General features: G+C 39.2%; 1 protein-coding gene across 4 annotated transcripts in view; it reads right to left on the bottom strand.

Annotated features, from left to right (window-relative positions):
* Adgrg6 (adhesion G protein-coupled receptor G6) overlaps positions 1–13113 on the bottom strand; it is a 138550-nt gene that overhangs the window by 21523 nt on the left and 103914 nt on the right. For all 4 annotated transcript variants that reach the window (XM_021174750.2, XM_029482959.1, XM_029482960.1 and 1 more), the window contains exons 14-19: positions 12592–12732; positions 10128–10247; positions 8763–8808; positions 7444–7550; positions 3922–4049; positions 2568–2836 (exon numbers count right to left, since the gene is read on the bottom strand). In XM_021174750.2, coding sequence (XP_021030409.2) covers positions 2568–2836; positions 3922–4049; positions 7444–7550; positions 8763–8808; positions 10128–10247; positions 12592–12732 — 811 coding nt within the window. The remainder of the gene's footprint in view (positions 1–2567; positions 2837–3921; positions 4050–7443; positions 7551–8762; positions 8809–10127; positions 10248–12591; positions 12733–13113) is intronic.

Consider the following 13113-nt stretch of genomic DNA (forward strand, 5'->3'; position numbering starts at 1 on the left):
AAAAAAAAAAGAAGTGGAATTATGTTTGTTTAGGTTTGTTGAAAGATTACTTTCTTGCTTTTTTTAGGATGATTTTCCTTGTGTTGGTGTTTTACATTATCCTTTGTAAGGCTGGATTTGTGGAAAGATATTGTGTAAATTTGGTTTTGTCATAGAATACCTTGTTTTCTCCGTCTACGGTAATTGAGAGTTTTGCTGAGCATAGTAGCCTGGGCTGGCATTCGTGTTCTCTTAGGGTCTGCATAACATTTTCCCAGGATCTTCTAGCTTTCATAGTCTCTGGTGAGAAGTCTGGTGTAATTCTAATAAGCCTACCTTTATATGTTACTTGACCTTTTGCCCTTACTGCTTTTAATACTCTTTCTTTGTTTAGTGCATTTGGTGCTTTGATTATTATGTGAGGCAGGAATTTCTTTTCTGGTTCAGTCTATTTGGAGTTCTGTAGGCTACTTGTCTGTTCATGGGCATCTCTTTCTTTAGGTTAGGGACATTTTCTTCTATAATTTTGTTGAAGATATTTACTGGCTCTTTAAGTTGGGAATCTTCACTCTCTTCTATACCTATTATCCTTAGGTTTGGTTTTCTCATAGTGTCCTGGATTTCCTCGATGTTTTGGGATAGGAGACTTTTGCTTTTTGTGCTTTCTTTGACTCTTGTGTCAATGTTTTCTATGGTATCTTTTGCACCTGAGATTCTCTCTTCAATCTCTTGTATTTTGTTGGTAATGATTGCATATATGCCTCCTGATCTCTTTCCTAGGTTTTCTAACTCCAGGGTTGTCTCCCCTTGTGATTTCTTCATTGTTTCTAGTTCCATTTTTAGATCCTGGATGGTTTTGTTCGTTTGCTTTGCCTGTTTGACTGTGTTTTCCTGTAATTCTTTAAGGGATTTTTGTGTTTCATCTTTAAGGGCGTCTACCTGTTTACCTGTGTTCTCCTGTATTTCTTAAAGGGAGTTATATATATATATATCCTTCTTAAAGTCCTCTATCATCATCATGAGAAGTGATTTTAGATCTGAATCTTGCTTTTCTGGTGTGATGGGGTATCCAGGACTTGCTATGGTGGGAGAATTGGGTTCTGATGATGCCAAGTAACCTTGGTTTCTGTTGCTTATGTTCTCATGCTTACTTCCCACCATCTGATTATCTCTAGTGCTACCTGCCTTTGTTATATCTAACTGGAGCCTGTCCTTCCTGTGATCTTGGTTGTATCAGAACTCCTCAGAGTCAAGCTGTCTCTGTGATCCTGTGATCCTGAGATCCTGGTGTGACCAACCTCCTATGATCCTGTGATGTTAGAGCTCCTGGGAGTGGAGCTTCCTCTGTGTGTTGTGGGACTGGCTGCAGAGTTTGTGCCCAAAGTCTGCTCAGGGTACCAGCCCAAACAGACCAGAAGGAACTTGTGCCACTGGTCTGGCAGAGTTCCTGTGTGCCTGGGTCCTACTGGTCCCAGTAACTCCGGGTGCTGGAACAGATGTTGTGTCCTCCTCACCTCTAATCCTGTGATCCTGGGTGTGTTAGAGAGCCTGAGAGTGGAGCTTCCTCTGGGTGCTGTGGGATTGGCTGAGGAATTTGTGCCCAAGGTCTGCTCAGGTCACCGGCCCAAACAGACTGGTTGCTTGTTTTTCTAGACAGGGTTTTTCTGTGTATCCCTGGCTGTCCTGAAACTCACTCTGTAGAATAGGCTAGAGTCTACAACTCAGCCTCAACTCAGAGATCTACCTGGCTCTTCCTCCCAAGTGCTAAGATTAAAGACATGCACCATCATCACCTGGTTGAATTCAGCTTCTTTTACCTTTTTAAAAATATGAAACAGATCTTAAAAAAAAAAGTTGGGGGTAAACAGTGAGTGTATGATGTCTTTTCTTTTCTCTCCAGAGAATCGCTAATACTCCTGTCTACTTCACTGAGCCAATTAATGCCTCCTCAGGTTCCCGAGAGGTTCTATGCTTTCTCTTAGAAGGGTGTGGGAAACTAAGAAATGGCTCATCCTTGAACACTTTCATCTGAGAAGGACTGTGACTGAGCTTTAAGGCGCCCAGCTTGACCCAAAATCCAGAGAAAGAAAGCTGTTCAATGAAAAGACTCTAAACGGGATAACATGGCCTTTGAATAGCTGACTAAGGATCAATTCACAGTTAAAAACAAACAAACAAACAAACAAAAACAAAAAACAAAAAACCAAAAAACCCCCAAACAACTCAAGGTCATAATTTTGTAAATATCTTGTTTACACACATAAAAATAATACCCCTTTCCTGGCTTCCACAACAGGGACGAGTAGAACTAAGAGTTTAGCTGACTACTATATTTGGAAGCATAATGGGCTGTCAGCTGCTTCTGTAGCCCTGGCTAGGCTGGCCCTGGGCTGCAGAAATGAGTTTGTGGTGACTCTGGCCTAAGGCTTTCTTTTACTCCTGAATTTAGTGAGTACTGGTAAGGGTTTCAAAAACACACGGTGCTGGGGAACAGGGGATGTCCCTTCTCAGGATTTTCTTATCTTATACATGGTTTTCTGTATCTTCTGGGATGATGCCCGAGAAAGGAAGTTTTGAGGGAAGCTTACCCCAGCCTATGATGCAGAATTTTAGAATATACCGGTGGATGTAAGTGTTAAACACTTTCACAAGAGCAATGTACATGTGGATGGCTTCCAGCCCCATCCAGGTGAAGGTAGCCAGGAGGAAGAAATGCAACAGAGCAGCCACAGCCGTGCAGAGTCCAGCCACACCAAAGGAAGTGATCCAGCCATCCAGGAGGAAGATGAGATTCAGGAAGAGCAGGGCTGAACTCAGGTTCATCAGGATTCGGGAGGGATAATCCCTGCGCAGCTTCCTAAGGGCAGAGAAGGGAGTGTCATGCATGGAATAACACCTTACACCTATGGCTTAAATTCAGGAGTCAGTTCGTCTTTTCTACTGTTCAGCAGTAGGTAACTCCACCTAAGAGATATGTGGAAGAGTGAAGATATTCATTAGTTTTTGCCAGGCTACAAAGTGTTTTTCAATGTGATTTTCATTTCAAATCTGTTTCCAGTTGTTTCCAAAATCCCCAAATGTTTACACAGAATTTATATTTATTTATTTCCTTGTCTATTCTTGAGGCAGGGTCTTCTCCTGCAACTCTGGGTGCCTTGTAACCCACTGTATAGCCCAGGCTGTCCTCCAACTCGTCGCAATGTTTCTGCTTTGAGCCTTTTGAATGCTGGTATTAGGGACATGAGCCGCCACACCCACATTTTTTTTTTAACTTAAGAATTTCTCCAGATTTGCAAGATTTACATTTTAATTAATATCTTTATCCACTTGTATCTGTCTGTCTGTGTATGTATGTGCACCTGCTTTTAGATGACCAAAAAAAAAAGTCAGAAGGTGGCAATAAGGTCCCTGGCACTAGAGGTACAGATTGGTGTGAGTTGCCTGGTTGGGGTGAAAGGGTCCAGACTCAGATCTTTCTGCAGGAGCAGCCAGTGCTCACAGATGCCGAGCCATTCCTCTACTCCGACATTTTTATTTTCAAAGTAATTTCCCCAGAATTGTTTGATGTTTCTTGACTTTTAGTGAGTCAGAGATGCCTTTTTAAAAAGTTTCCTGTTTCAAGAATGTTTGCATACAATTCAAGAAGCAAATTGTCTTTACCTTTACAATGTAGCAAGTATTTCATGTCATTTTAATTTACAGAAGTGCTAATAATCTCTAGCCAACTTGAATTCACTTTATCAATAGAAATATGGTACTTATAAACTAAAATTCTATACCTGGAAAATTCATGATGTATGATCTTATGAGAAACATGAGGATTAAAGGGGAGACACAAACATGATTCATAAACCATAGAATTGTTTGTATGAAGCTGAGGCAATTTTCAGGCTCACATTTGCAATTGTTAGCACTGGGCTTAGCAAATGGAAATATACTTACTCAAAAGCAACGTATGTCAGGAGAGTTGCAGCTGAGAAAATGGCAGATATTCCGCACCCAATATAGGTAATGAACGTGAGGACTTTTGTGTTTCTTCCATCTATTTGTGAGGCACTCCTTGGAAGATCCTAACAAAACATGGGAAGCAACCATAAGTATTATTCCTCTTCCATGATAGTGACGCTTTATATTGCTAGAAGGTTCACTGTTGACATTAGAGCAGTTCAGTCTCAGGTGCTAAATACAGCAATGTCCATCAACATTGCCATAGCTACTTATGACGACACTCTAGTGGACCAATACAAGAAAGAAAGCTGAAGCATCATTGCAGAAGTAGGTACATACTGTCTTAAATCAGTGCCTCACTAATATAAGCTCTAAGAACCCTAGTGTAAGCCAAAGAGTGAAAACACTAAATCTCCAGCAAAAACAGAGTAAGATGCAGCTGCCTTGAATGATAAGTTAACAATCACACCTGTTTCTGAAGAGGTAGGGGCATGGGTATAAATGGATGCCGCTGTGAAAACATGGGCAATCCCTAGGCCCCTAGATGGTCAGGTAGGTGAGAGATGCTCAGGCAGGAACAGCTGGAGGTAGGTTGCTATGAATGGTGTTGAGTTGTTACGGACATTTCAAAGCGTGGCATGCATAAAGTTGGGTTCTTTTTATTTTTTTTCATAAAAGTGATGTCACCAATTGTGTTAGGATCTAGCATTTTTTAGTCCCTACAGGTTTTAAATGGCATAATTTAACGTGTCAGGAGTTGGGCAGAGTGGAAAGAAACCAACATGGATGGATGGGAAGCATTAATCTCACATGTTGAAGTGAACTTGAAAACTCTGAACCTCACAGGACAACCTTCCTTCTTCTCCTTATATGACGTACAAGGTAAAGATAAAACCTGAGGTAAGATCACTGATCTATCCTGGGGGAAGATGAGATTCACTTCCAACATGCAGATGTTTAAAAATGAAAGAAGAGATTTAATGAACATGCAGGTTAAACATTTCAATCTTGTGATAAAAGTAAACTTTTCTTTCTATATGTCAATTCCCTTTTGTTTTCATCAAATATCAAGAAAACTGGTACTCTCACATAGGTCACCCCACATAGAAGCAATATGTCTGGGTATGTGCGTGTATTGACATGAAGAAACAGAAGTCAGTTCTACATATAACTAATGCCATAAGACACACGCAGTGGTTTTGAGACACTGACACACAGTGGTGGAGATCAGTAGAGGTGAGAACCTGAAGCCAGAAAGTCTTCCCCTTCCTCAACAGCCTATGAGTTTCTCAAAACACAGGGAAGACACAGGCCCATGACACATGCGACAGAGTTTCTGTCAGTGCCATTTGACTTCAGAGGGGTGTCTATCTGGTACAGTTTCCACAGGACCAGCTAGAGTAGAGAAATTGAGAGTTTTGAAGGATGATCAACTGTTTCCATCTAGGTGAGGCAAATGAGACCAAATAAATAATTTTAAAAAAATCAGTACTTCTGCATAAGGACAGCAGTTCAAAGACAATTCTCACATCATGTTGTGCTTTCTGAGGATGACTACATGACAATTTCATCCTTCTAGAACAGCCAACATGAAGATATAAAAATGTCAAACAATAGGCAAGTCAGTTCTATAACAGAGACATGTAGAAAAGGACGTTAGGCATTTTTCACATCCACAGATCAAAGGACACAATGATGGGATCATGGGAATATTTAGACTCTGAGACTATCTTATGCAAGTGAACAAGAGTTTGTAAATCCAGAATAAAAAACTATGACTCAAGCGTTGTTGGCCTGGAAGAGCCAAAAGGCTGTAGGCACATTACCAAAAAAGATGAATTTTGGAAAGTGTTTCTTCCAGTGGTTTATAATCTTATAACAGAGGCCAAAAACAAAAGTGAAGGAATTCACTAACATGCAAATATCTACATATGTAAACTTAATATTTTACTCAGACAGCAATAGAAAATGCAGTGTGCATTTATAAACCCATAATAAAGTTTAAATAGAATATATTAAAACTGGCCATCTAGGTAATGTGCAGGTAAAATTGGGTTGCATATAAATGACCTCTGAGAAGTCAACTTTGTTACTAGCATCTATTAATCCATAAGAAATAAAATTCACAATCATTTTCAAACATATACCTGCACAGTGTTGACATGCTTAAATTAACTGAGCTAAAGTTCATATATCTGAATGACTTCTCCAAAATAAGTATTTTCTGAAGAATTATCTTTAGTCATTTTTAAAGAAAAGAGAAATATGAGAGGAAATGTAAATTTCTGTTTCAGATGCTTAGGGAAAACACATGATAGTTTAGTTGTTCAGTATAGTGAACTAATTATAGTTTGATGTCCCCAAAGAAACAACATATTTTGAGAGCATTAAAAAACTACTTTCTGTGATTCATCGCCTTTGTCAGTGACTTCTCCTTGCCCAGACAGTTTGTATCCCTGATTGTCAGTACACTTATGACCTGCGGATTTGTTATATGACAATGCCCATTTACACAGGCCAAGTAGTTCATCAGCCAAATACCACAGCCCAGAGTTGCTCACTCTTCCTCTCAGACCCCACAGGCAGAAGGCTGGAGGAACTCAGGGAAGAGGTGACTAGAACCTCGTGTTTGTGGTTCCAACTGGAAAAACTGTATCAGCTCAATTACTGTTACTCCCATCTTCTATAAACAAGCAATTGTGCTTGATCCCTTCATAGGAACTTTGTCAAAGCAATGGCCACAGTACATTCTAGATGTTCTGCATCCTAGATAGGTGCTTAGACAACACACACAAGTGTACCAGATAATGGCGCCCACAGATGACTTCCAACAGGCCCAAGGGAGTAAGATGGGTCATGAAAATTGAATGGGATGAAAGAAAATGATGTGGCCTAAATCTTTATGCAAACTCTTGAGTATCCTGGCTAAGCAGATATTTTAAGGATGAGAGAAAGGAGGAGGAGAAAGGATGACAACAAATTCTCCAAGTGAGAGAAACCTCCAACTATTATCTCTCTTGCAGGATTCGAGTCACAGACTCTAACTCCTAGGTGTCATAATGGATTATACTCTTCAGGAAAGAAATCACTTGGCACAAGATACAATATCAACTGGCAGGCAAGCATATTAAATAAAACATGAGGAAGACAAATCTTGATCGGAGTATTTATAGTTAGTTCACCTTTCTTCTTCTGTTGTTCTCTCCTTTCGTCTCTGTCTGACCAACTCCTTCTTCCTGAACTAAAGGGCTTTGTGAGGATATTTGTTTTCATTCTGGAATTGTTTCTTGTTAATGCTATGGAAAATGAGATAGAATTCTTTTGTGTGATGCTGTCACTTGGTGTAAATCTTCTGCTAAGCGGATGCTTCTTTATGACTCACGATGCAGGGTTCAGATTAGCATGATTAGGTTACACTATCTAGAATATATACTATTTCAAAAGCTGAACTTACACAAAAGAAGTGTGTCTTCTACAATTATAATGTGTCAAAGGAATCTAAGAAATTCCCCTTACCATCAGAACTCCAAAGTGAGTGAAGTGGCTGCACAGACAGATGGTCTCACCAGCATCCAAATCAGAGTGGGCAACACATCCTGAGGTGTTCCACCCGCCGAAACTTTCTGCGGGAAGAAACAGTGAGCTGAGAACAGCAGCATCTCCATGTCCTCTGTAAGGGAGGAACCCTTGTGCCTCCGCGGTTATCTGTAATATGGGCATCGTTCTTGTAGTGACCAAGATGCAGAGTGATTTTGATTCCTTGGAATTCGTCTCAAAATCTTTCAGGCAGCTGTTTCAAACTGTGCTCCACTGAAATACCTCAGGGCTTCTGCAGATGCTCATATTAATTTTTAAATAATGTTTGAAATAAACTTCTATAAAAACTAAAACTTCTTTTCAAACATCATGTGCTAATGAGCTCTCAGAAGGCCAAAACATTTTTCCTCTCTGGGATCAGACTAACATTTCAGGAAGACATACGAAAATGGGAGTTGGACTTAGCCTATTTTGTGATGCATACAGTAGTTATCATTATGAAAATACGGGCAAATGGCATGAGCACAGCTTCTCTGACTTGTTGGTATTATATTTGTCCATTTCTTTAAATATGTTATGGCACAAGATGATATTTCAACCAAGTATGAAGTCAATCAACATCTCAAAAGATGGTCAGCTAAAATACAAACTATAACTATACTGTCTATCTGTGATAAGAACACTGGACTGTATTTTTCATAAGCAACACAGCCAGTATGGCGCCAGGATTATTTATTAGCAACATGGTATTGGGGGATCCACAGGGAAGATGACTCTTCGAAGACAAACACAGGAGGTTTTTTTTTTTTTCCCCCACAATTCCCTTATCATTTCCACTCTTCGACCTAATGATTTGTGGATTCCTTACATCTTCCTTCCTGTCTTGATTGCTCAATAAGATTTTGGAGGTTATATTTTTCAAATAATCTGTGTTCTTTACAACCATTTCCTTCAGTAGCATCTTTTACCTATCTCATAATTTTTGTGACTTATAAATGTCAAATCATCTTATCTGACTGTGTTCAGCTGCAAGTGGCGACAATAAAAATGTATGCCACATTGAACACATAACTGAAGTGAGAGTGGTTAATTTGCTCAGAGTATGAGTCAAATATGCTTACTTCTTGCAGTGACAAAATGTTATTTAAAAAGTGAGAATTGATTCCCAAGCTACAGTAAACTATAGTTTGAAGCTCACTTGCCATCAAGCTGTGGTTTGGGGTGATATGGAGGGGGTGCTTGAAAACACTTAAAAGTCTATTCATCTATAATAAGTCCCCCTGGATTTTATGACTTACTGTTTTTGTTCATATCCCAGAAGGCACAGATAGGATGATGCACTTCCTAGAGTAACATAAAAATAAACATGAAAAACCATATTTTAAATTGATTCAAAGTCACAACTGAAAGGCAACCAATCAGTACCACCATGCCAGTACCATTTGACCAAGTCAGCAGCCTGGGTGTGTGTTCTCTCCTAGAAACTTCAAATGAACATCAGTTGGGATCCCCGGGAAGATTGACACTCACTTTTCTTGCGGACATTCCCTCTTGTTCTATCATTAAATACTGACTCTACTTTTATTCATGTTTAGTAAAGTTTTTTATAATTTAATGTTTGTGTCATCTTCAAAATTCTTCCATATGTCTGGGTATCTGCAAAAGCAAACTAAAAGCAGGTCCTCAAAGGTCAGTTGGATGCCTACAGCCAGACTGCATTATTCACAAAACATAGCAGGAGTCTTTGAAGGAATGCACTTCCTGCATAGAGGTTGCTGGAGATTTCTGGGAGGTAAGAACAGGGAATAGATGGGAAAATGTTCAATGGGGGCAGAGTTTCAGTTGAGGCAAATTAAATAAAAACTAGTAGAGAGAGAGAGAGATGTTCTCTACTGTTGACAAATTAATGCAAATGAATCATATACTTGAAAAAATCGTAAGTTCTACTAAGTGTGTTTCCCTAAGGGAAATAAACAAGTTTTCCTTTGTGGATGCTGAAGCAAATAAGGCCAAAGATGAATAAGGAGGTCTCTCCGGCTTCATGATAAGGGATAGTGAATTCGGTGTTTCAACTCAGAATCCTCAACTATTATCAACCTGCTCATGTCCTTCCTGATGATTGAGAGACCATTACTCCGAAGCTCTACAAAGATGAGTATACTTGTTTGTGAGCAGGAGAAGATGGTACATCTTCCCATAGCAAGTAGGTCGACAGCAGAGAGAGTCCTGAGGTAATAAGAATGCTAAACTTGGCAAGATCTTAAGCCACTGCATAGCTCCCAAAGGACAAGTCTACTCTCTCTAGTTGTGCCTTGAGCTTTCTCAGTTGCAATTGTTTTTGACATCAAAAGTCATAAAGAGACCATCATAACTCCACACCAACACCTGTATCTGTGTCCTTGTATTAGGAGATGCTCAAGACCTTTATTAACAACAGTAGCCCTCTTGGTCACTTCCATTCTCTTCTGATTCTTGGGTACCAGGCAAGAGAGATTCACTGGTGGCTGCTGCCATTCATGGTGCCTACCTACCTGACTAGCCCATCTCCCTTCTAGAGGATGGATGTCATGCCGAACAAAAGGTGTTAACATGGTTCTTTTATTATTTACAGTTCTCTGAGAATGGTGTGAACTCCCCAACCACTACCTGTGGCATTTTCTTACCTGTGTTCTGGTGTGTTTGATTTTGATTTGAACCGGATCTTTCAGATTCTGGATAGTAATGTTTCCAATGCTGCACGCCATCACATAACTCACGAGGACTTTTCTTTGAGATCCAACATCCTTTGAAAGAAAAGAACAGATTGCGTGCACAAGTCATAAACACACACTTGCATGCTCCAAAGTAAGCAAATGGTCAGCAACTTTTACACTTAAGATCTTCAATTCTGGAACATCCTGTTTATGACTTGGACTCACTGGCTTTCCTGAAGGGTCTCTGCTATTTCCCTTATTACAAAAAAAAATATATTGAAGGGACAGCATGAACCAGCGTTATAAGGGACTGTTTGAAGTACTCCATTCTCCATCACTGAGATGATGCAAGCCAATTGACAACTGTAACAATACAGACTCATCAATCATACAGACTCATAAAGAGCTGTGAAACAATGAGATCATTTCCCAACCCTAGAAAACAGATGAAATTATTTACAGTGTAAAAATTAAAAAGGAATTCATCATTTACACCCATGCCAACAGCCTGATGTGTCCACCAGTTTATACCTAAATGTAATTGGGTTGGTCTGAAGTCTCACTCAGTACATCTGCCTTTTAGTCTTTTGGACTTGACAGAAGATGAAGATTTCACAGAGAAATTAGGTGGCCAGAAACATCCCTGAATCTGTGCTGTAAAATGACTTGGAGCACCAGTCTGTCTTTCTAGCAAGTGCTCTGGTTTTCCCTTCCATCTTGTTTTCTTGTCAAACTTGAATGTCTCTATGCCAGTTTATAAGTCAATTGTATTAAAAACAATTGTGCACTCTCTTAAATTCCAAATATAATTCTAGAACAGAGTTTTTGATTATTTTTTTTATGTTCATTACTATCAACACAGGTGATGGGTTGGGGATGACCATCATTTATTGAAAATTTTCCTATTATTTCTATAGCATGGGGAGACTGCAGACTCTTTACACTGGTGTTTTGTTTTATATATATAAATTTTTTATATTTATATAAATATGTATATATTTATGTATATATACACACACATATATATTTGTTATATATATAATTGTAGAAGCTTCCTAAAATAAATACAAATATATGAATGTATACATGTACATGAAATATACAAATGTATATTTCATATATACAAATATATGAAAGAAATCTACATGGAGTCACCAAATAATAATTAGACATGTTATACTGCAAAGCAAAAACTTGCAGTTCCAGGAAGGGCTGTATATTTTTGAGTTATTGGCTAAGGGGCCCCATGGAAACCCTAGTTATCACAGGCTTCTGTCAAGGCTATAGATTGCTCTCCACAAAAATGATGCCCCTACTTCCGAAGACAACACACATTTCATCAAGCCTATATGCATTGAGTTGGTCTCTAACTCAAAGTTTGTATAAAAGTCTAAGTTCCATTTATATTACAAATGAACATTTTACAAAGCCTGTGTCTAAAATATTTGCAGAAAAAAGTTTTAAAATATTGGAATTATATTTTTCTATATTCATTCCCTTTGTCTCACCCCTCTCTCTACTCCTCCTCTTATTCTCTCTCTCTCTCTCTCTACACACACACACACACACACACACACACACACATATGTATCCCTGTCTATCTCTCTCCCTCTCCTTCTCTTTCTTTCTGCTTCCCAAGTACTGGGATTACAGAAGTGTGGCAAAAGGCCCAGTCATTTTCTCCTCCTTTAACTGAGTGGGTATAGAGTGAGCATACGAGAAACATTCCTGTGGACCTGAGATTCAAAATGTTCTTCTGCACAAGGCCCACTACTGAACAAACACTGGTACCTTGAATTTAACTGCTAACTCTCCTTCTAAAGAAAGGGTCCAGCAAAATTCTCTCGATAGGGTTGGCCTCATAAAGGCAACCAAGGGTCACCAGTGTTTTCTGGCAGTGGATCATCTAGTATCTGAGCTGATGCCAATAAAAATGATAATATGTGCATAGCACAATGCCACTCTACTTTGCGGATATGAGAATGCCAAAGGTCATTTGAAATACTAATGCAAAAAATGATTAAAGCCAAGAATGCCGCTCATTATGTAAAAGGTGCTTCCTGCTGAGTTAAAAAAAAATCCTTTCCTTTGGTGCACAAATGCTTTAACTCTAGAGGCCTCGGGGTCTGGAGAACAAAAGGACTAACAAATAATAAATAGTAGCATCATAACTAACTCAATTTCTCATTATATAGTACATCTTAGCCTGATACTTATTTTTGAAATTCAAGTAAGTCCATACCGTTAAAGTGGAAATTATTTGAGTAAGATATTTAAACATTTATATTATTTTTTAATTTCGAAAATATAGTAGATTAATTTTTCTATAACTGTTGGTGTACTTCAAAGGCATCTGAATGTTTTAACCTCTGAGCAAAGATAGTTCCTTTAAAATTGGGAAACACAATCACCAATAACCCCAGTGAGTTCTCACCTGGAAAAGGCCGGTTTTGTTGAAGAAAGTGAACTGTGCTCTCCTGACCAATACAGAATCTTCGGGACTTAAATTCTCAAGCAAATTTGGAGGCAAAATCACAGATGCCAGTGGATCTGCCTGTCCATTCTCGAAGTCCATCTGGCACACACAAACACATTGGTAGAATAGTTATCATGAGGGTAACGGTAGCCCAGTCCCCAGGCTGAGCCAGGTGAGAGAACATGGCAATGGCCATGCTAGCCAGAGCCAGTGTTGGCCTTGACCTCCACAGAAGTCTGGCATTCCTGGATAAGTCGCTTGCAGTCATAGGCAGAGATGGCATTCAGAGTTCAAACAAGAACACCTTGATTCTAAATCATATCCACAGTCTTAGAGACCAATGAATATTTTTCAAGTACAAGAGTGGGATTTTAAAGTGTAGGTGGATTTCAATGTTTTCTCCACATACTATGGGCTTGATCTCACTTGTTTAACTGCACAGATCAGTTACCTCTGTCAAGAAACAACAGCTGCTTTTTG

The sequence above is a fragment of the Mus caroli genome, chromosome 10, assembly GCF_900094665.2.
Source record: "Mus caroli chromosome 10, CAROLI_EIJ_v1.1, whole genome shotgun sequence".
Lineage (NCBI taxonomy): Eukaryota > Metazoa > Chordata > Mammalia > Rodentia > Muridae > Mus > Mus caroli.